We start from the raw sequence: 24,138 nt of genomic DNA, 5'->3' as shown, positions 1-24,138 counted from the left end.
GGTAAGTCTGTGGTTGTATATAGGGCAGTCAGGACAAGCAATTTGTTTCCCCCCCCTCAATGACACTGTGACCAAGTGTGATTTCAATGACTATCCTGCAGTTTTTGTGATCAGCATCGCTAAAAATAATTGTTAATGTGTTCCCCTAATTATTTAAAAAATAGCTTCCACATTGGCTGTGATGGGATTAGATGTGGGGCTATGGGTTCTTGGTCAAGTAACTAAATGACTACACAACAATAACCTAAGATGAAGCAACAACTGTAGTCGATAACGTGCAATCATATTTGTATTGCAAAAGCATTGAGAGAACTGTTATTCTTTGCAATCGAACAGCATGAATATCGAATTCTACAATTTCAAATGATATCCATCTACCCCCCTTGTTTTTCTCTGTCCCCACACATTTCTCCTACCATCTCCCATCATCCCAGTCACCCTGCTCCTTCCCTCTCCTGTGGACAATCATTTCCAATCCCTAGGTTTCACAGTTCTCCTTTATACCCCCATTATCCCCCATACCCATTCCCCTACAGGCACTCCCCTCCCTTCTGCCTCACATTTCACTCCTTTTAATTTCTTTCCTGACATCCTTTTGACCCTTAACTTCTGTCGCTTACTCCAACCATCTGCCAATCGCCCCTCTCTCACCTGTATCCACCTATCACTTGCCAGGCTTTGCCCCCCCCCCCACCCCCCCCACCCCCCCCCCCCCAACACATCTCTTTTCCAGCTTCCTGTTCCATCAGTCTGAAGATGGGCCCCGACCTGAAACGTTATCTGTCCATGCTCTCCACAGATACTGCCTGACCCGCTGAGTTCCTCCAGCACTTTTGTGCTTTGCGGGAGAACTCCCTACTTTTCTTTGAGGTTGTGTCATCGGATCTCTCTTCCACCTGAAAGGACTGCTTGCTCTTCGCTTAATATCTCATAACATGGCACCATTAGAGATGTAATAACAGTGTCACATCCAAATGTCTGCCTAGGTTTTGTTCTCAACTCTCCAGAGTTAGACTTGAACCCAATGAGTGTTGACTGAGATAGGGAAAGGCACTAGATGTAAATGTAAACCATTGTCTTTACAATCAGCAGATATTAAGTTTATATACCTTAAGTTGTATCTTGCTCAATATTATGTTTAAAGCAAAACTGGTGGTCCCTGGAAGCGAGGTGGGTGCATTTGATATAATTATTTCTTATTTTTATTTATGGTTATTGAGGAGCAGATCAAAGCTGTACAACCGTGTGGCATGGTGGCAGTGCTGTAGAGTTGTTGCCTTACAGCACCAAAGACCCGGGTCCAATCCCGACTGTGGGCGCTGTCTGTATGGAGTTTGTACGTTCTCCCCGTGACCTGCGTGGGTTTTCTCCGGGATCTCCGGTTTCCTCCCACACTCCAAAGACGTGCAGGTTTGTAGATTAATTGACCTGGTATAATTGTAACTTGTTCCTTGTGTGTGCAGGACAGTGCCAGTGTACGGGGATCGCTGGTCGACGCCGACTCGGTGGGCTGTTTCCGCGCTGTATCTCGAAACTAAACTAAACAAGGCAATGCATCAACTCATTGAATAAAGGTCAGTTTGTGTGTAACCCTATTAAAGGATCATTTTGCACATGAATTTGTCAATTGTGATGCTTCTAAGCGAACATTTGCTGCAAGAATTTGTGGACTTGAATTCTTCTTTACTTTTCTTATGTACATCTTTCCAGAGACGTTCTCAAATGTTTCAAATGATAAAACCCTAGACTTCTGTACGTGATTCCTCTGCTAGGGCACAGTTGTAATGCAGGAGGTTAAGAAAGCGTTGGATCTTTGAACAGAGAGTTAGTCTTCCGTTGAAAGATTGGATTCTAATAGGCTTTATGAAATTCTGGTGTCAATGGTGTTTAAAGCCTGGCAGACACAAGGTGGGGCAGTAAAGCCAGCACATTATATGTACCTTCACTGATTTATTCAACAGAGAGTGCATCTGCTCAAACCGCTTGAAGACCTGCTACACATATTGAGTCGATATTCAGTTAAGGGTGGCAATGAGAACATTTTCAGAAATGCTGGGATATAGTGAACTACCAAGTCTTCCAGCAAACCCTGATACTCTCAAAGAATGAATCGTACGCAGAAAGTACAATGTTCAAGCAGTCAATGAAACACAAATAACCTTATATGTAGGAAGTAACTGCAGATGCTGGTTCACAACGAAGATAAAAAACAAAATGCTGGAGTAAGTCAGCGGGTCAGGCAGCATCTCTGGAGAAAAGGAATAGGCGACGTTTCGGGTCTGAGGAAGGGTTTTGACCCAAAACATTGCCTATTCCTTTTCTCCAGAGATGCTGCCTGACCCGCTGAGACTCCAGCATTTTGTGTCTATCTTCCTTACCTGTAAACATCACAAATCGTTTGGAGAACAGGTCACAATCAACTGCAATTAAGGCAGGGGAAATAGAAAACCGATATTTGGAAATCTCTAGGTATTAATCTCTATATTGTTTTTTTTAATGTTATGAACTTTTTTTTGGTTTTGTTTTCTATTGAGTGCTGTGCTTACAAATCTGCTGCTGCTGCTGCTGCTGCAAGTAAGAATTTCATTGTTCCGTTTCAGGACATGTGACAATAAAACACTCTTCAATCTATGGTGGCTCAGTGGTGCAGCTGATAGAGCTGCTGCCTCATAATGCCAGAGACCCAGGTTTTATCCTGACCTCGGGTGCTGTCTGTGTGGAGTTTGCACGTTCTCACTGTGACCTCGTGGGTTTCCTCCAGTCTCCTCCCTCATCTCAACAACATGCGGGTCTTATAGGCTGATCGGCCTCTGTAAAATTGCCCCTGATGTGTAGGAAATGGATGAAAAAGAAGGATGACATTCAACTAGCGTACATGAGTGATTGTTGGTCAGTGTGGACTCAGTGGAACCTGTTTCCGTGATGTATCTCTAAAACTAAAACTAAAAAAAACTAAATTGCAGTGGTGAGAAGGAGTGCAATTGACATTTATGCATACAAGAAGCAAAACAGGATTTGCCTTCAATAATTCCCACTCCCCCTATCAATGTCAGTGATACTTTTATGCCACAAGTTCCTTTGCACAAATATGATCATAACACAATGAAAGGGTTCATTTAATATGATAAACTACAAGGATAAAATTAATAAGATACCACTTTATTCACTATGTTATCAAAGAGTTGCAACACTCTAATAAACACATTGTAAACCTTTAGAAATCCCTCAGAAAACAATATCTCTTTGCATGTGCTTTCTGGGAAAGAAAGAGCTTTATTGAATTGTTACGGTACATGAAAGGCAGCTTCCCCTGTTCTGAAGTGACGTTGGCCATTTAGCGAAACCACCATCAGGAATGTTCCCATGATTGCATTAATCTAGGAGTAACATCACGATTTATAGTTGTATAAATATGACCCTTTCCTACAAAATCACCAGCCTATCTAACGGTCGCCTTGCCGGGCTGTGTCACCCTGATGTCTGTGCGTAACAGAAGAGTCGCAAGTCTTCGGAGTTCACAGTGGTCGAGTGCGGATCTTCCACGGTGGGAGTGCAGTTGGTATGCAGTCCAGGAACTTGTGGAAGTTAGATTTTAATGGTTTACAAGTACATTGTCTCGCTAAAGCTGGTGCAAATTACAAACGCTGTCTTCTTTGACTAGAGCATAGTCTTCTGTGCATTGCAACAAATTCAGAACTTTGGTATAGGTGCTCAATAGCTCAACCTCCCCTGTTACCTCCCCCCCCCCTCCCTCCCCCTCCGCCCCCCACATACAAGTATAGCACTGTTTGTCCATTGTCCACACTCTAAGTCAAAAAATCAGCTTCTTTCAGGTTTTTTTAAAAAGACCAAATTGTTCCATTAAATCCTACTGCTTCACGTCTTTTGTCTATTGTGACTGGAGGGCTTTTCTTTACCTCTACATTAGTCCTAAAGTTATACTGATGAAGAGGCTTTGTAAATGGTCCCAATAAAACCTATATTTACAACAGTCTATGCTCTGTTGCCTCTGCAAGCGTTATGCAGCGGGAAAAAAAAAGCTCAGTATATAAGATCCAGGGAAAAAGAAAAAATGTGCATTTCTTTCTTTCGAAGCGTCAAGTGGCAAGACTTGTAAATGGTATAGGTTTGAGGACGAGTGGGCGCGAGCTGACCTTTAGGGAACCATCATGGGTAGAAAGTGTGCTGAGAGATGTTTTCTCCTTGTTTTATGCCCACGGCGGGGAGACCCTTTCCCATTCAATGAGATGAACATTTGTCGCCCTTTGTGCTTCCACTTCAACGAGGCGTAGGTATTGTAACCATTTTCTTCTATCCTCTCCTTAAACTTACAATTGTTGTTGTACTCTTCCTGGAAAAGAAAACAAATCGACAGTTGAGGATTGTTGAGACCATCTTTTCATTTTAAAAAAAAGCATAAGACAATAGACAATAGACAATAAGTGCAGGAGGAGGCCATTCGGCCCTCGAGCCAGCACCGCCATTCAATGTGATCATGGCTGATCATTCTCAATCAGTACCCCGTTCCTGCCTACTCCCCATACCCCCTGACTCCGCTATCCTTAAGAGCTCTATCTAGCTCTCTCTTGAATGCATTCAGAGACTTGGCCTCCACTGCCTTCTGAGGCAGAGAATTCCACAGATTTACAACTCTCTGACTGAAAAAGTTTTTCCTCATCTCCGTTCTAAATGGCCTACCCCTTATTCTTAAACTGTGGCCCCTTGTTCTGGACTCCCCCAACATTGGGAACATGTTTCCTGCCTCTAACGTGTCCAACCCCTTAATAATCTTATACATTTCTATAAGATCTCCTCTCATCCTTCTAAATTCCAGTGTATACAAGCCTAGTCGCTCCAGTCTTTCAACATATCTTTCACGTCTTTCAACAAACCTGCACTTCTTTGGAGTGTGGGAGCAAGTTTGAGCACCTGGAGAATAAATCCAATTTTACCCCCTTACCAGGCAATCATTTAAAAATACCAGAACCTGCAGTCTCTTGTATCTTCATTGAAGATTGCTTCCCTGTTGCAGCCACCCAGCCTACTGCAACATTATGGACGCAGTGAAGTGAAAAGGTCTTCAGGATGACGTGGATGAATGTTTTGGGATAGGAAGAATTTATTAGCTCAAGACAAAGTTCTGGAAGAACTCAGCAGGTCAGGCAGCACCTGTGGAAGGAATGGACAGATGACGTTTCGAGTCGGGATCCTTCTTCAGACTCAAGCCACAGTTTGAAGAAGGGTCTCAACCCAAAACCTTGTCCATTACCTCCACAAAGTGTTGGAAGAACTCAATAGGTCAGGCGGCATCTGTGGACGAAACGCCAGATGATGTTTCAGGTCAGGATCCTTCTACGGATTTCAAAGGCAATATTTCAGGTTGGGACCCTTCTTCAACCATGACCCTCCACAGATGCTGCCTGACCTGCTGCATTTTCCAGCTTTTTGTGTTTTGCTGATGAATTTTTCAGTTTGATCCTATCCCAGAACACTCATCCATGTTATCTTGAAGACCCTTTTCACTTCACTGTGTCCATGGGACATAGTGTTGCAGTAGAATGGGTGACTGCAACAGGGAAGTAATTTTTAATGGAGACACAAGAGACTGTGGATTCTGGTATTTTTATATGATTGCTTGGCAAGGGGGTAAAATTGGCCACCAATACACAAAACATTTAGGAAATATATGCACTATATGCATGGATTGCAATTTTATTTTCTCCATTTTAAAGAGAATGAGTTAATTATGAACAGTCAGCATTACTTTATATTATAGGCAGGTTGTGTCTTACTAACTTGATCAAGCTTTTTGAGGAAGTGGCAAAGGTAATCGATAGGTAAGCTGATGGATGTTGTCTATATGGATTTTAGTAAGGCATTTGATAAAGTCCCCCATGGTAGGTTGACCCAGAAGATTAAAATGCATGGGATTCACAGTGACTTGGTTGTATAGATTCAGAACTGCCTTACGCATAGAAGACAGAGGGATGTGGTGGAAGCGTGTTATTCTAGCTGGAGCTCTTTGACCCAATGGAGCTCTGCAGAGACCTGTGCTGCTTGTGAAAATATCTAATTGACTTGCACGTAAACGTAGATGGATTTATGGAGTAATTTTGCAGACGATACCAAGATTGCTGAAGTTGTGGTCAGTGAGAAAGGCAATCAAAGTGCCCAGCGGGGTATTGATCAGCTACAAAATTGGGGGAGAAATGGCAGGTGGAGTTATATCAGAGCGAGTGTGAGGTGTTGCACTTTGGGAGGTCGAATGTAAGGGGAATGTTTGTGTTTGATGGCAACACCCTTTGCAGCACTGATGTACAGAGGGGTCTTGGGGTCCTCAGTTCATTGCTCCCTGAAAATGGCAACATAGGTGGATGGAGAGGTAAAGAAGGTGTGCGGCATCATTGGTCGGGACATTGAGTACAGGAGCCAGGAAGTCAAGATTTGGCTCCTTGAGACTTTGGTTAGGTTGCATTTGGAATATTGTGTGCAGTTCTGGTCACCCCATTGCAGGAAGGGTGTGGAGGTTTTGGAAAGGATGCAGAAGAGGTTTATCAGAATGTTGCCTGGATTAGAGGGTATTAGTTACAGGTACAGTAGGATAAACATTCATAGTTTTCTCTGGAATGTCGGAGGTTGAGGGAAACCCGACGGGAGTATACAAAATGATGAGAGGTATTGATTGGGTGGACAATCAGAACCTTTTTCAGAGGGTGGAAATATCAAGGACTTCGATGGCACAGCTTTAAAGTGAGAGGGGCAAAGTTTAACGGAGATGCGCAGGGAAGTTTTTTTTTTACACAGAGGGCATTGTGTGTCTGGAACATGTGGCGAGGGATGGATATGGAGGCAGATATGATAATGTTATTTTAAAGGCTTCTAGATAGGCATAGTTTAGAGATGCAGCATGGAAACTGGCTTTCCAGTCCAGCGAGTCCACGCCAACCATCGATCATTCGTTCACACTAGTTCTATGTTATTCCTATTTCTCACCCACGTGCCTTTGGGATGTGGGAGGCAGCCAGAGCACCCGGAGATGCTGGATGTATAGAGCTTGCACAATCTCCCTGGGACCACTGGGATTTCTCCGGGTGCTCCGGTTTCCTCTCACATCCTAAAGACGTGCAGGTTTGTAGGTTAATTTGCCTCTGTAAACTGCCCCCAGTGTGTAGGTCATGATTCTCGTACCTTGGAAAAAATATTCTCTGCATTCACGCTATCTACTTCCCTCATGATTTTATGACCTCTATCAGATAACTCCTCAGCTTCCAGCGCTCCGAGGAATAAGGTCCTCGCCTGTCAACCTCTCCCTAGAGCTCAGGCCCTGCAGTCCTGGCCACATCCTCATGAATATGGTAAATATAAACGTCCTTTTATAATAAATGGTGCAGTTGGGTGTATTTGTGGAATTCTCTGCCACAGAAGGCAGTAGAGGCCAATTCACTGGATGAATTTTAAAGAAAGTTAGATAGGGGCTAGCGGAGTCAAAGGATATGGGGAGAAGGCAGGCACAGGTTACTGATTGTGGATGATCAGCCATGATCACAATGAATGGCGGTGCTGGCTCGAAGGGCCAAACGGCCTCCTCCTGCACCTATTTTCTATGTTTCTATATTTCTATGGTATCAGACTGGTGCAGGAGGAGTGCTCTTCAGTCAGATGCCAGAACCTTATCCCCAGGATGGGATTGTCAAATACTAGAGCCCATAGGTTTAAGGTGAGAGGGGCAAAGTTCTAAGGAGATGTGCATGGCAGGTTTTTTACACAGAGAGTGTTAAGTGCCTGGAACGAGCTGCCGGGAATGTTGGTAGAAGCAGATGCGATCGTGGCATTTAATAGAGTTCTGGATCAGCACGTGGATATGCGAGGAATGGAGGGATGTGGATTATGTGCAGGCAGATGAGATGGTCTTGGCGTCATGCTCAGCCCAGTGATTGTGGGCCAAAGAACCTGTTCCTGAGCTGTAATATTTAATGTTCTGCCTACTATGGTCTATTGTCTCTTGCTGCTCCAGAAAACTAGGTTCAGTCCTTCAGCGCTGTCTGTGTGGAGTTTGCACATCCTCCCTGTGACTCTGTGGGTGTTTATGTTTCTACATGCAGAGCAACAGACTTCTGTAAATTAACCCAGTGTAGATGCAGGCAGGAGAATCGGGGTGAGTCGCTCGGCATTTGAGGGTGAATAAGTTACAACTGTTGTTTGATATTACGAGAATATGAGAAATAGATGAAACAAATGTAATTGGAAAATTGATAGATCTGTAGCAAGGTTTAAATAATTAGCCAACTCAGAGCGTGAGAAATGTTCAATATGTGCCAGGTATTTAGTAGTTAAGCTTTGGGATATCTCATTAGAAATGTAACATAGCTCAGTGTATGGGTACTGCAGTCAAATATTTGTGTAATGGACAATTGCACATGAAATTTAGAGGACAATGAATTCTACTTGGCACAGAAAAATAATCTTGATCAGAGAGAAGTTGCTCTTGGAAGTAAAAATGTTCCTCCATGCTAGAAGTGGTGAACACTGCCCAGTCCATCATGGGTGCTGACCTCCCCACCATCGAAGGGATCTACAAAGGTCGCTACCTCAAAAAGGCAGCCAGCATCATCAGAGACCCAAACAACCCTGACCACACTCTAATTTCACTCCTGCCATCGGGAAGAAGGTACAGGAGCCTGAAAACTCTAGCGTTTAGGTTCAGGGGCAGCTTCTTCCCTACAATCATCTGACTATTAAATACTACAACCTCCAAATAAGCTCTGAACCACATAAGACTTGGGAACATTATTTGTGTCCTTACACAATTAACAATTGTTTTATATATAAAGAAATATACATAAGGTAGACACAAAATGCTGGAGTTACTCAGCGGGAAAGGCAGCATCTTTGGATAGAAGGAATGGGTGGTGTTTCGGGTCGAGACCCTTCTTCGGGCTAGAATTCGTATAATATATATATATATATATATATATATATATATATATATATATGTATATATGGAGAGAAGGAATTGGTGACGTTTCGAGTCGAGATCGTTATATACACACACACACACATATATATATATTTTTTTCTTTCTTTTGGTTGTTTACTATGAGTTTTACAAAGTACTATGTTTACATATCTGTTGTGCTGCTGGAAAAAAATCATTGTTCCGTTTCGGGACATATGGCAATAAAACACTTTTGACTTGACTCTTAACTCTTGAAGTGAGTGCTATTCTGGGGCTGGGGTTCAGTCATTATTGTTAAAGGGGGAAAAATGGATCATTGTCACCAAATGGAACTTTTCCAGGCACCCATGTAGATGTCCTCAGAAAATGATCTCGTATGTGCTGATGAAGGCTTTTTGGAGGCTGCACTGCTAATTATTGAAACTAGCGGGCAAAATCTATTAAGAACATCACCAACGTGCCACTTGTTCCAAAAGAGTTCTGGTTGCGTGCTCCCTGATTTTTGTACAGCTGCTAAGATAGGATGCTGGTGATGAACGCATACAACGAACTCCATGTCCACCCACCTTATAAATAAAGACAAACCAATTCATTGGGTAATTAGTGCAGTAAAACAAGTGTTCATAAAAAAAATTGTTAAGATGTCTCCAGGATAGTCTGGTGCATTGTGTTCTAGCCCAGAGCAGTAACACTGATATGGAAGAGCGGGGATAAAGTAGGAATTTATTGTGTGTCAGGTTTGTGAAAGCTGAGCCAGGCCGTCGGTTTCCTTTGTATTTCACCCTTTTGTTGTCCTTATCAGTGGAGAAATTCATCACATTACCAGTATCGGTGGCAGGTATCAGAATCCACTCAACCTCAAGGTTGGCTGTGAAGTTGGGCGGAAGGTATTATTCTAACAGCTGTGAGGTAATTTAGTAAATAAGTAATGTGGGCAGGGTTGGGCTGATCTCCTTGTCCTTTGCAGTCAATAGGTCCGCAAAACTTTGGTACATTATTTAGGCAGGACAACAGCCCAGAAATGACAGAAACTGCGATCATGTTTCCTATTATGGAGCGAAAATTGAACATTTTGCAAAGACTTTATTCTTTCACAGGATGTGGATGCCACTGGCTAGACCGACATTTATTGCCCATCCCTGATCCCTTGAGCTGCACAAATTGTTAGACCATTTCAATTAAGATAAAACAGATACTGATTGCTGGAGTAACTCAGCGGGTCAGGCAACATCTCTGGAGAACATGGATAGGTGACGTTTTGAGTCGGGACCGTTCTTCAGGCCCTGAAGAAGGGTCTCAACCCGAATCGTCACCTATCTATGTTCTCCAGAGATGCTGTCTGACACATTGAGTTACTCCAGTACTTTGTGTCTTTCTTTGTAAACCAGTGTCTGCAGTTCCTGGTATCCCAATTCCAATTAAGATTTAGCCATGATAATGAGGCTCCTAAGTCATGTGCAGGGAAGGATGGCAGATGTCTTACCCACTCGTGAGCTAGGTGAATTTTTACAACAATCAGTGGTTTTGTGGTCATTTCTGCTTTTCCAGCTTTTTTCAAGATTCTAAGTATATAATTGATGGAATTGAAATTTAGATTTCTGCATATTAGTGCAGACTTCTGGCTTATTGTCCAACAAAGTAACAAGTATTCAGATGTCACTTATAGGTGGCATTTTTACAACGCAGGACGATGGAAGGGAAAAGTAAGATAGTACTGTATTTATTTGGATTGTTTTCCCTGGTGCATCAGAGGTTGCTGGGAGATGTATGTAAAATTGTAAGAGATGTAGATAGGGTTGACAGTCAGAAACAGTTTCTGATGGTGGAAAATATCACAGACTAGAGGGCATAGGTACAGGGTGAGAGGGACAAAGTTTAAAGAAGATGTGCAAGGCAAGATTATTACACAAAAGTTGTAGGTGGCTGGAATGCGCTGCCAGGGTTGGTGGTGGAGGCAGGCAGACAGGATAGTGGCATTCAGGAGGCTTTTAGATAGGAACATGGATATGCAGGGAATGGAGGGATATGGATCACTTGTAGGCAGAAGAAATTAGTTCAACTTGGCAACATGTTCAGCACGGACATAATGGGCTAAAGAGCCTTTTCCTGCACTGTTCTGTGCTACGCAGGCCAGAATTTCATTGTTCCGTCTTGGGACACATGACAATAAAAAACTCTTGACACTTGACGATGATCTATGTTAGGCTGCAGTGTTGGTGGTTGTGATCAGTATCAGAGTTTAAAGAGTCTCCTGTTACAACTCCTGTCCAACGCAACATTGAGAAACAACTCCTTATCTTGCTTCTGGGCATGCTGCAACTTTTCAGACTCAATAATGCATCTTCCAACTTTGGGTAACTTGCTCTTTCTTTCGGGCTGTTACGTAACTGGCTATTTCTGCCTTACGTCATTTTGGTTGTGTTTTTAAATTTTTTTACTTTAGCTGCCTGACCTGATAAATGTTGTTTTTATCTCAGGCTGTTGGATGTGACTGTAGAAGAAGAGTTGGATGTCCCGGCCTATATTGATGCCACAGTCAACCTCACATGTCATATGTTGAAAGACTGGAGCGACTAGGCTTGTATACACTGGAATTTAGAAGGATGAGAGGGGATCTTATCGAAACGTATAAGATTATTAATGGGGTTGGGCACGTTAGAGGCAGGAAACATGTTCCCAATGTTGGGGGAGTCCAGAACAAGGGGCCACAATTTAAGAATAAGGGGTGGGCCATTTAGAACTGAGATGAGGAAAAACTTTTTCACTCAGAGAGTTGTGAATCTGTGGAATTCTCTGCCTCAGAAGGCAGTGGAGGCCAATTCTCCGAATGCATTCAAGAGAGAGCTAGATAGAGCTCTTAAGGATAGCGGAGTCAGGGGGTATGGGGAGAAGGCAGGAACGGGGTACTGATTGAGAATGATCAGCCATGATCACATTGAATGGCGGTGCTGGCTCAAAGGGCCGAATGGCCTCCTGCACTTATTGTCTATTGTCTCACTGGTGCATATATAGATGATAGATCTCCTCTGTAGGGTTAGACTAAAGAGCTGCGATTGTTCTCCTTGAAACAAAGACGGTTAACAGGAGTCCATGGTCAATCTGAGGTTAAATATAAGATCGACATCAAGATGAGTTTAGCTAGGTGAGAATGAAGTTGCTCTTATTAATGGGTAGTTTAAAGATGAGAGGAGCGAGGGGCACACTTGAAGCTCTGGGCAAAAATCATAAGGGGAAGAACAAGGACTGGGCGGTTATAATCTGGAACTCACTGCACAGGGAGGTTGTGGAAACAAAGTCAGTCAGCACCTTTCAAAGGGAGACACAAAATGCTGTAGTATCTCAGCGGGACAGGCAGCATCCCTGGAGAAAAGGAATAGGTGACGTTTCAAGTCGAGTCCCTTCTTCGGACCTGCCTGACCCGCTGAATTACTCTAACATTTTGAGTCTATCTTGGGTGTAAACCAGCATCTGCAGTTCCTTCCAAAGGGAGTTGGATCAGCACAAGGAGGCTATGGGGGAGAACCAGGGGACTGGATGTCTCCAAGGAGCCTACAATAGGCCGCACGGTCTCCTTTGCCAGATCATATCTAAGATTCTGGGAGTATATTGTCAAGCATCTTAATGTTGTTAATGGAATGTTACTGCTTTCCATTCTGTAATAATGGAATGTTACAGCTACCAAACTGCTGGTCTTTACATTGCTGGTCTTGCAATGTAAAGACCAGCAGTTTGGTCTTTACATTGCAAGACAATAGTGACTATACTTCCAATGTAATTAATTTAATCTGAGAGCAGACGACATCCCAATAGGGCACAAAAAGCTGGAGTAACTCAGCGGGTCAGACAGTATCTCTTGGGGGAAAAGGAATAGGCAATGTTTCGGGTCGAGACCCTTCTTCACACGATTTCTTTTAAATTAACATTTTCTTTGTTTTTATTATCGATTTAATGGTTTTTTTTGTTCAACAAGAAATCATTGGTTGATAATCTTTCAATGTAAATGGTACTAGAACCAGTGTCCTTTCCTACCAGGGGGCAAGAATCTTGTTGGAAAATCAAGAGCGCAAGAAGATCTAGAAGCGTCTTAAATGGCCCTATCCTATATGACTCCACCACCGACCCTGGCAGTGCGTTCCAGGCAACCACCACATCTCCTTTCAACTTTGCCCCTCCCACCTTAAAGCTATGCCTTCTAGTGTTTGACATTTTAGCCCTGGGTATGAGGTCAGACTGTCCACTCTATCTATGCCTCTCATAATTTTATATACTTCTGTCACATCTCCCCTCAACCTCCAGCGATCCAATCTAAGTAACAAATGATATTTTAATAGGTCTTCTTCAGTCTGAAGAAGGGTCTCGACCCGAAACGTCGCCCATTCCTTCTCTCCCGAGATGTTGCCTGACCTGCTGAGTTACTCCAGCATTTTGTGAATAAATACCTTCGAATTGTACCAGCATCTGCAGTTATTTTCTTATATTTTAATCGATAGTAGCCAAGACTCACCACCCTGAGAATAGCTCCTTTCAGCGGTTCAGGTGCTCACCAACGTCATCTAGATCCCCACCCATACCTATAATCCTTCTCTAATGGAGTCAGAAAAAGTTTCAGGTGTTTGTGCTGGGATTAAAAGCTTGTGACTATTCACAGCCAGTGCCTACACTAAATTTCTATTTTTTGCAAATTCTGGATTGGTCAAATATTTCTGAAATATTTGGAGGAATTTTTACTCCAGTATTAAGGCCACAGAGGTTGAAAATTTTAATTCAGTTTAGAAATACAGCGTGGAAATAGCCAAACGAATCCACGCCTGTATCCTACGCACAAGGGGAAATTTATAGAAACCAATTAAGCTGGAAGTCTTTGGAATGTGGGAGGAAATCGGACAAAACCCATGCGAACACGGGGATAACGTGTAAAACTCCATACAGACAGCACAAGTAGTCAGGATAGAACGCGAGTCTCTCGCGCTCTGGGCCTCTAGCGACTGTATTGTTCCCCATTGCTGAGACAATTTTTTGTTCATTGCAATGGTGTTTCAGCGAAAGAAATCTTCTAGATTTCAGTCGTTTCTACATCTGTATATTGAGACCATCAGTTCCAGTTCTGTGATGTATCTCTGTTGATTGATGTTGATGGACAGGAGACACAAGGAACTGCAGATGTTAGAATCTTGAGTAAAACAAGTGCTGGAGTAACTCAGCAGGTCAGGCAGCACCTATGGAGGGAATAGATAGGTGATATTTCAATTCGGGAACCTTCTCCAGTCTGAAGAAGGGTCCTGACCTGAAACATAGCCTTTCCTTTGGTATCGCCTAGCTTGTTTAAATGAGAATTTTGGGGAGTTCCTGTGCAGTAAGCCCTGGTCTACTAGAAACTGGATTGAGTGCCTTTGTCCATTTCCTTAAAGGGTAGGCATTTACCACTCGATTTGCTACCTGTTATAATATCGTGTGTGACTTAATATAAATTTATTAGAATTTAGCAAAAACATTGCAAATTGAGATTCAATTTTGTACTTGTTCCATTTTAGTAGCAGCTGTGCATCTGTGCATTTTGGTTCTATTTGCACGGTTGCATTTTGGAAGCAATATATAATGCACAGATGTAACTTAGTTGTATATCCACAAAAATGAAGATAGAAAAGATAGGTGACGTAAAAAGAATTGTGCCTAGACTGTGTAGGATAGTGTTAGGGTGCGGAGATCGCTTTTCGGTGCGGAGATCACTGTTTATGCATTGTATCTCTAAACTAAACTAAAAACTAGATAAACCTCTATGAGCTGCTGGCCACAGACTAATGTTAGTTTCACCAGTCCAAACAACCATCTGCAAAACATAGGCACAAAAAGTTGGACTAACTCAGCGGGTCAGACAGCATCTCCGGAGAAAAGGAATAGGTGATGTTTCGGGTCAAGACCCTTCTTCAGACTCTTCAGATTGAACCTTGCACCCTAAAGAAAGAACTGGTGAGCTAACCACAAGGGCAGCATGGTGGCCCGGTGGTAGAGCTGTTGCCTTACAGCGCCAGAGACCCAGGTTTGATCCTGACTATGGGGGCTGTCTGTACGGAGTTTGGATATTCTCCCCGTGACCTGTGAGGGTTTTCTCCGGGTGCTCTGGTTTCCTCCCACACTCCAAAGACGTACAGGTTTGTAGGTTAATTTGCTTGGTAAAATTGTAAATTGTCCCGAGTGTGTGTAAGATAGTGTGGGGGATCGCTGGTCGGCGCAGACTCAGTGGGCCGGAGGTCCTGTTTCTGCGCTGTATCTCTAAAACTAAAAGCTAAAACGAATGATCTATCCAACACCAGCGCTCCCTCCATATTCCCCAAACAAGCCCGCATAACTCGCCACAGAAATATGAGGACCTAATCACTTAGAAATTGAGATGTTTGTATAACCTTACCGTGCCGTATAGTTTTCCCTTCTTGTTCATGGCCAAATAAAAGCCAGTGTTGACCGCTTTGATTGCGACTACTCCAACATTAACTGACCTGATCTCCATTATGCCTGTAAACGAAAAGGAAACTATATTATTAAAGCAGCTTTTCCTGCCCTATTGTGTGACAGTCCTAATGCCACATTATGCTGTGGCAGGGTTTTAAATAACGCTGCCTCGTTGTAGCTCCCTGCTGCCGTGTGCGTATTAACACTCGTAGGCAAAACCATTGTACCTTCCCCATCAATATCTAATATATAATAATTGTGTTTTTTCCTATGACACTTATCTCAACTTATCCAAGATGGCGTCCAACCCAGGCGACTCTTTGAGTCACAGAAGTGGATCTGCAATCACGCATTATAATCGCTCCACTCTTTTAAATCTCTACTCCAAATGCAGCCTTTATTACTTTATCTGTACACTGTGGATGGCTCGAATAAAATCATGTATTGTCTTTCCGCTGACTCGTTAGCACGCAACAAACTCTTTTCACTGTACCTTGGTACAAGTGACAATAAACTAATGTAAACTAAATCAATTGAATTATATAGCTGAACAGCACAGAAACAGGCCTTTCAGCCCACCTTGATACTACCATTCCCGGTTAAGCTAACATTTAATAATCATACAGAGAAATATCTAATATGTTTTAGAAAAAGGAGGTTTTGGAGGCAGAGGTCGTTAACCAGAAATTTACTCTGGAGAAAAGGAATAGGTGATGTTTTGGGTCGAGACCCTTCTTCAGACTGCTTGATGGTTAGCTTGGGGCTCTCTGGGGAGTGCTGGCTCATGGTGCAGTTTGGGTTTGTATATTCCTGGCTTCTGCATGCATTTCGGGAGTGAAATCAGGAGTGCACTGGAGGTCAGATGCAAGCACATCTCCCCTCCTGCCTCGCATGGGGTCCAGGTTGGAGTTCTAGTGGGCTGAGTTGGTGGGCTGGACAGACCTGCTATTTGAACAAGAGCATTGTGCCTCTGATTAAAAACGTAAATGCAAATAAGACAAAAAAAAGCACAACACCTCTACTTCCTCAGGAGACTAAGGAAGTTTGGCATGACTCCAACGCCGCTTACCAACTTCTACAGATGCACTGCAGAGAGCTTCCTATCGGGTTGCATCTCGGCTTGGTTGGGAACAGCTCTGCCTAAGACGGCAAGAAATTGTAGAGAGTTGTGGTTGTAGCCCAGTCCATCACACAGACCAGGTTCCCCACCATACGCTTCATGCTGCCTCAGGAAAGCAGCTAATGTAATCAATGACCTTTTTCATCCCGGTCATTCCCTCTTCTTACTGCTCTTGTTGGGCAGAAGAAACACATGCAATGGACTCAAGAACAGCTTTTTCCCCACTGTTATTAGGCTACTGAATGGTTCCCTGAAACCATGTCGGTTTCCTCTGTTTTCGTCCCACATCCCTTAGATACAGGGAGAGCTTGCTTCAAATATATCTTGTCTAGTTCTTGCCCCGTTTATTGATGATTCTTACTTTCCTTTATCCTCGATCTGTCATGGTTTTGAACTCACAAGCCAAAGTCAATGCTGTTTGGTAGCTCCCCATCCCTATTCAGACTCTGTCTGAAGAAGGGTCCTGACCCGAAACGTCATCATTTCCTTTTCTCTAGAGATCCTGTGGCGCAGCGGTAGACTTGCTGCCTTACAGCGTCAGAGACCCAGATTCGATCCTGAGTATGGGTGCTTGCCTGTACGGAGATTGTACGTTCTCCCCGTGACCGTTTGGGTTTTCTCCAAGTTCTTTGGTTTTCTCCCACGCTCCAAAGGCGTACAGGTTTGTTGGTTAATTGGCTTGGTATAAATGGAAATTGTCCCTAGTGTAGGATAGTGTTAATGTGCGGGGATTGCTGGCTCTTGCGGACTTGGTGAGCCAAAGGTCCTGGTTCCGAGCTGCATCCCTAAACTAATTGGAACTAAACCAAACTGTGCCTTATACATGGTGAAATGATTTTAGGGAGTCAAGGGGTGAGAATGTTGGCAGAGAATATGTGGTCTCATTTTTTTTTGTAACATGTAGCATTTATATGGCTGGTTTGGAGTTTCTGGACAATTTGACAGGCAGTGCAGGGAAAGGTTCTTAAATCTACCAGGAGATTGTATTCATTAATGGGTGTCTGTGTTGGCAATTCGACCCTAACCTGTGTGAGATTGTGCTGAGTCAGAACCTTTGAATTCACTAAAATGTACCAGATTCATCAGCTTTTACTGAACAGAAAACATCACCGAGTGTGTTTTACTGTTCCAGGTGTTCTGTTAAAAATTATGGGAAATTAATCATTATGGACTGCTTGCTTTAAACAGAAAAATATTATAAGCTCCAAAAGGTGACAGAAGTACTGTGCTCAAAACACGTGTCGAAATCTCTATAAAATTGAGACATGACATTTGTTCTGGAGTCAAAGTGGTTTGTATAAGCTTTTAAAACTATAAATACCTTTGAATTACTTCAACTTATTCTCTATCAACAGTTAAACAATGTTCCAATCGCACATTTTTTTATTCTTTTATTGCTGTGTTTACACTCGAGTTTTCCTTTCCAATTACCTCTGATTTGTTGGGGCAATTGTTCTCCTTGAGTCCAGAGATAAAGTCCTGACAAAAGATTTCAATCAGAAAGGTTCATGAGGCTTCACTCTCTGCAGAAACTGCTGGAGCTCCTGAATATTCCCAGCATCTTTCCTGATTTCCAACATTTCCAAGATTTCAGTTTTGGTCAAAGTACAAGTGGGTTATATACAGTTTACAGTTCACAGTATCTACAGTGACATCTTAAGAGATTACAGCTGATTGTGACAGTTTGCTTGGTTACAATTGATGGCAAAGTGTATTCTACATACTAAAACTCTCGTTTGTTTGTTTGTTTGTTTGTTCCTGAACTACGACCAAAACGGTACACGACAGTGCACCAATTTTAGGCCCACCTTACTCACCGTCATCCCTTTGGTTTCATTGAAATCGGTTATATTTTTAAAGTTATTCACATTTTAAAGTTTAAATCTATCTCCTAAGGAGGGAGGGGGGAGGGAGAGAGCGAGTGGGGGGAGGGAGGATAAGGGGGGTTGAGGGGGAGGGGAGGGAGGAGGGAGGGGAGGGGGAGAAGAGGGGGAGGAGGGGGGAGAAGAGGGGGAGGAGAGGGGAGGAGAGGGTGCTACACCAATGCAGGAGAGGTTTGGGCCCATCAGGTCCACTTGGTCTAGTAGATTCCTAAAACAACCCTTTAATTCCAAGCTTTGCAATGGGAAAATATGAACATGCATTTTATAGTCAGGATCGAACCTGGGTCTCTGGTGGTGTTAGGTTTTAAGGCACTCAGCCGCCCCAGTTCTGAGCTGAGAAGATGCCACTTCGTCATTAATTCTTGGGAATCCATAGCTTATAAACTTCCGAAATGCTCACTCTGTCAGCTACCTCCTGCCCCATCCGGAGAGGAAAGATCCATAATAATCATTTGAACCACTGCCATTTCTTTATTTCCAACTTCGATTCCCACGTCTCGTTCTCTGACAGACCAGCAACTATTTCAGCTAAACACAAAGTGCTTGAGGAACTCAGCGGGTCAGACTCTGGAGGGAATGGACAGGCAACGTTTCTGGTCAGGACCCTTCCTCAGACAGATATACCTTAGATGCTCTCCTTATGCACACCCATAGAAGTTCTTTCCATCTGTTTTGTACTTTGTTAATTTACCCTTGTGTCCCATCTCCCCCTTCTTTAAAATGTTATTAGTCTGCTTGCTAAAAATTCCCAATCCACTGACTTGCCACTAATCTTTACAACATCTTTTCTTTCAGTTTGATGCTCTCTGTGATATCCTTAATTGGCCATGGACATTGCCACATCTCGTTGAGACTTACTTTCGCAATTCAATGGTTCAATGTCTTATTGTCACGTACGCACTGCACAGTGAAATTCTTTTTTGCTTAGCTCACACTTGCACAGTCGCCATGTTTTGGCGCCATTTACACAAAGAAAAAGTCCGAGATCCACAGTCCGGTCCACCTGCTGGATGTATTGGAGAGCTCCAGGTAACCCCCAGGCTGCTGCAGGGCCTCCTCCGTCACCCTCGGACAGCTTGGCCCATGAACTGATGTCCCTCTCCTCGCCCAAATGCCTTTTTGTCCCGAGGGCACCTCCCACAGCTGACCTTGAAGGCACTGGAGGCAATACCTCGATCCCTCTCCTACCAGCCCTCTCCTACCAGCCCACTCCTCGTGCCCGTCATCACCAGTAGGATAGACCTCTGCTGAAATCGTTAAATGTCCGACAGTGGTGATTAACTATCGTACCCTTTGACCTTGTCTCCAGGTACATATTAGCCAATTATGTCCACACACTGTACACGAGGAAGCCTTGCTTTGTTACAGTTTGCTTCAGAAATAAAAGCAGGACTAGTCCATTTGGCCCCTCATGCCTGCTGCATCCTTCAGTAAGATCACAGCTGATCTTACTGTGAGAAAGCAGAGCTGAAGAATAGACCTACATCCACTGTATCTAAATGCCTGGCAAAATCTGTTTCGTTTCAGAGATACAGCATGGAAGCAGGCTCTTTGGCCCATCGAGTCCATGCTGATCACCCGTTCTCATTAGTTCTATGTTATTCCAACTTTCTCATCCTCACCCAGCACATTAGGGACAGTTTTACAGAGGCCAATTAACCTATGAACCCCCATGTCTTTGGGATGTGGGAGGAAACCGGAGCACCTGGAGTATTCCCACAAAGGGCGAACGTCTAAATTCCACAGATAGTGCCCAAGGTCAGAATAAAACCCAGGTTTCTGGTGCTATGAGGCAGCAGCTCACACTGCTACGTGTATACAGAGGGTGGTGTGTGCCTGCAACAGGCTGCCAGGACTGGTGGTGGAGGCAGATAAAACAGTGGTGTTTAGGAGGCTTTTAGATAGGCACATTGATATGCAGGGAATAGAGGAATGGGATTCATGTGCAGGTTGATGGGATTAGTTTATCTTGGCATCATGTTTGCCACAGACATTGTGGGCCGGAGGGACAGTTCTTGTGGTGTACTGTGCTATGGTTTGTCTAGTTTAGTTGAGAGATGCAGCCCGGAAACAGGCCCTTCGGCCCACCGGGTCCGCACCGACCAGCGATCCCCGCACATTAACACTATCCTACAATCACTGGGGACATTTTTTACATTTACCAAGCCAATTAACCTACAGTCCTGTATGTCTTTGGAGTGTGGGAGGGAACCGAAGATCTCGGAGAAAACCCATGCAGGTCACGGGGAGAACGTACAAACTCCGTACAGACAGCACCCGTAGTCAGGATCGAACCCGGGTCTCCGACGCTGCAAGCGCTGTAAGGCAGCATCTCTACCACTGCGTCACCATGCTGCCCTGTACACCGTGCTGTTCTACACTGTAACAACCCATATCAATGGGTAATCTATCATTGCAATTCTTTCAATGGATTGACATAATTGGTAATTGTTCTGAAATGGATTGAAATCAAGGATATTGTTAATGTCAATGCACTGGGTGAATTATAGTGGAAATCACTGTACCTACCACCTGTTCAATGAGGTCAAAAGGGTTATCACTGTATCTCTCTTAGTATGTTGAAATGAAGATAAATATGTAGATAACATTATGCTCAGAAGATAGACACAAAATTCTGGAATCACTCAACGGGTCAAGCAGCATCTCTGGAGAAAAGGGATTGGTGACGTTTCGAGTCAGAACCCTTCTCCAGGTTGAAAAATAGAGGTGGGGCAGACTGAAAGTCTGAAGAAAGATTCCGGCCCAAAACGCCACCTATTCCTTCTCTCCGCAGATGCTGCCTGGCCCGTTGAGTTACTCCAGCATTTTATGTCTATTCTCAGCATTAACCTGTATTTCCTTCCTATACATTATGCTCAGATTGTATTTAGATAAATGGCTGTAACAGTCTAAATCAATGGGTTATATTGTAGCAATCACAATACAATGAAATTAGTTGATAATATTTTAGTCTTTTTCCCAGGGTAGATGATTCTAAAATTAGCGAACACAGGCTTAAGATGAGATGGGAGATATTTAAGAGGAGCCTCAGGGGCAACGTTTTCACTCAGAGGGTAGTCTGTATCATGAATGAGCGGTCAGAGTAAGTTACAGAATCGGATACAATTACGATTTAAAAAAACCATTTGGACAGATATATGGACAGGAAAGGTTTAAAGAGCTATGGGAAATTGGGCAAATAGGACTAGAACAATATGCTAACTTGGCCGGCATGGATAAGATGACCCAAAGGGTCTCTTTCTGTACAATGCAACTCTATGACTATGAATCTAGTGTTCCCAATGAAATAAATTATATTAGTAACCTTTACATGTGGTCCTTGCTGGGTAACATTTTGTTTTCTAACAGCGAACATTTACTTTCCAGGGGGGTAAGGTGACAGTGAGTATGTGTAGCTTATTTCAAATCAGGAAAGCACCCAAAATTCAAATTTTACTTTGAAACAACAACTTCCAGATTCACCAAAATCCAGCACCAAGAATGATAATCAAAGGACTCCTGCAAAACCCCTTGGATGGGGTGCACTAACTGGGCCCTCTACGGCAATACTTACTGGCTTCATATTCTGAGCCACTTCAGGAAGATACACTTTTAGGTGTAGAATATTAATTCACGGTTTCTTAAAGTCAATTAAAGAAACTTGGATGTGTAGAAGATATTTATGGATTGGGAGATGAACTTCCTTTTGGTTTCGTGAGTTCTGTGGGTGGTTACGTGAGCCAAGAAGAACTCAGGATTTTGGTCATGAATCTGTACGATACATACCCTCCCAATGTTTCTCAGTTAAGGAAGGAAAATAACATTCCATAATATTCCAGCGATAGCGTGCCGAAGTGTGGGCAGGTGAAGCATGTCTGGGACGGCTGTTGTTTTGATGACGAGGTTGGAATGGGTGCAGAGAGAGCAGGAAACTGTGCTGTCGGGGGTGCAGGGTGGGTGGGTGGGTGGGGGGTTGTGGTGGGTGAGGTTGAGGTGGTTTGTGTCACGCCGGCCGTCGGAACTGATAAGTTCATGAGAGAGTCAAAGACCTGGGAGAGAGCGTGTGTCCGAGAAGGAAAGGAGTTTTTTTTCACAGCAGAGTCTGAGTTTGGATTTAAATAGTTTTCTAAGACAGGCTGAAACCAAGTGGTTTCATTTTATACCTTAAACCTCCAGAATTCTACAGGACTCATTGCCAGACCCCTATGTAGAAAGGAACTGCAGATGCTTGTTTAAACCGAAGATAGACACAAAATGTTGAAGTAACTCAACGGGTCAGACAGCATCTCTGGAGAAAAAGAATAGGTGACGTTTCGGGTTGAGACCCTTCTTCAGACTGAGAGGCAGGGGAAAGGTAAACAAGAGATAATAGATGGTGATATAGAGAGATGTAATATACCACCATCTATGTCTCTCATTGCCTTTTCCCGACTCTCAGTCTGAAGAAGTCTTGACCCGAAACGTCACCTAATCCTTTTCTCCAGAGATGCTGAGTTACTCCAGCTTTTTATGCCAAGTCTCTGTTGCACAGCATAGCCAAGATAGTCAGGTTTTTTTTGAGCTGTCCAGTCAAGCTGATGTCAAATGAAATATGCATTTTTAATCGGATTATCAAGTTTCCAAGGGAGCCATCAATTTGTAAGAAGATGTGGTTCTTTACTTCAATGCATTGTTAAGTGAAGGCTCTTCAGCACATGCTATCTCTACAGAAGATGAGAATTATCTACCAGCTGATACATTGCTTTTGAAAACATGAGGGCCAGGTGAGGTTATGTTGCTACACCTACAATTGTCCAATTGAATGCAATTCTAAAAGAAGTTATATATATTGTTGGCACAGAATGATTGACTATATGTAAAATCAGAAAACCCATATCAAAGCGAATCCAGTTTTCAAAGCTACTTGAGGATGAAGGCATGCTACTTGTGTTATCTGTTGACCTATCATCATCATGTTATGCGTTTTTAAGTTGCATCTTCACGCAACTATCAATATGTTTATTCTTGTATTATCTACAATCTTGTTGCTACAGGCAAGATGATCCTGTTTAATATGTCACCTTTCCTATCAATCAAATCTGACTGAGCATTGCATGTTAGGCTTTGCTCATTCTGTGCACAGCGTATTATCATTCACAATTTGACATTAACAGCAAAATATGCGTGACCGTAACAATTATCGCCAGTCTGTTAAATTAAAAGCAATTTCATCAGTGATTGTTGGAAGGGCGTCTTTGAGATCACTACTAAGAAAAGTCCTCTGATTCTAATCTGTCAATTGTAGAACAGAGGCTGCAGCAGCATTGGATACAGCACCACTGATTTTACATAGACAATAGGTGCAGGAGGAGGCCATTCGGCCCTACGAGCCAGCACCGCCATTCAACGTGATCATGGCTGATCATTCTCAATCAGTACCCCGTTCCTGCCTTCTCCCCATACCCCCTGACTCTGCTATCATTAAGAGCTCTATCTAGCTCTCTCTTAAAAGCATTCAGAGAATTGGCGAGGCAGAGAATTCCACAGATTTACAACTCTCTGAGTGAAAAAGTTTTTCCTCATCTCCGTTCTAAATGGCCTACCCCTTATTCTCAAACTGTGACCCCTGGTTCTGGACTCCCCCAAAATTGGGAACATGTTTCCTGCCTCTAACGTTAATAATCTTATACGTTTCGATAAGATCCCATCTCATCCTTCTAAATTCCAGTGTATACAAGCCTGGTCGCTCCAGT

The 24,138-nt window shown here is 43.3% G+C and overlaps 1 protein-coding gene across 1 annotated transcript in view; it reads right to left on the bottom strand.

The window, feature by feature from the left end:
• Positions 1–3,880: 3,880 nt before the first annotated feature.
• fgf22 (fibroblast growth factor 22) overlaps positions 3,881–24,138 on the bottom strand; it is a 130,396-nt gene continuing 110,138 nt past the window's right edge. Inside the window, exons 2-3 of the mRNA XM_078423596.1 lie at positions 15,363–15,466; positions 3,881–4,351 (exon numbers count right to left, since the gene is read on the bottom strand). Coding sequence (XP_078279722.1) covers positions 4,157–4,351; positions 15,363–15,466 — 299 coding nt within the window. The 3' untranslated portion in view covers positions 3,881–4,156. The remainder of the gene's footprint in view (positions 4,352–15,362; positions 15,467–24,138) is intronic.

This window comes from Rhinoraja longicauda, chromosome 28 (assembly GCF_053455715.1).
Source record: "Rhinoraja longicauda isolate Sanriku21f chromosome 28, sRhiLon1.1, whole genome shotgun sequence".
Lineage (NCBI taxonomy): Eukaryota > Metazoa > Chordata > Chondrichthyes > Rajiformes > Arhynchobatidae > Rhinoraja > Rhinoraja longicauda.
Note: the sequence above shows the minus strand (reverse complement) of the source record. Positions and strands in the feature narration are given on the sequence as shown.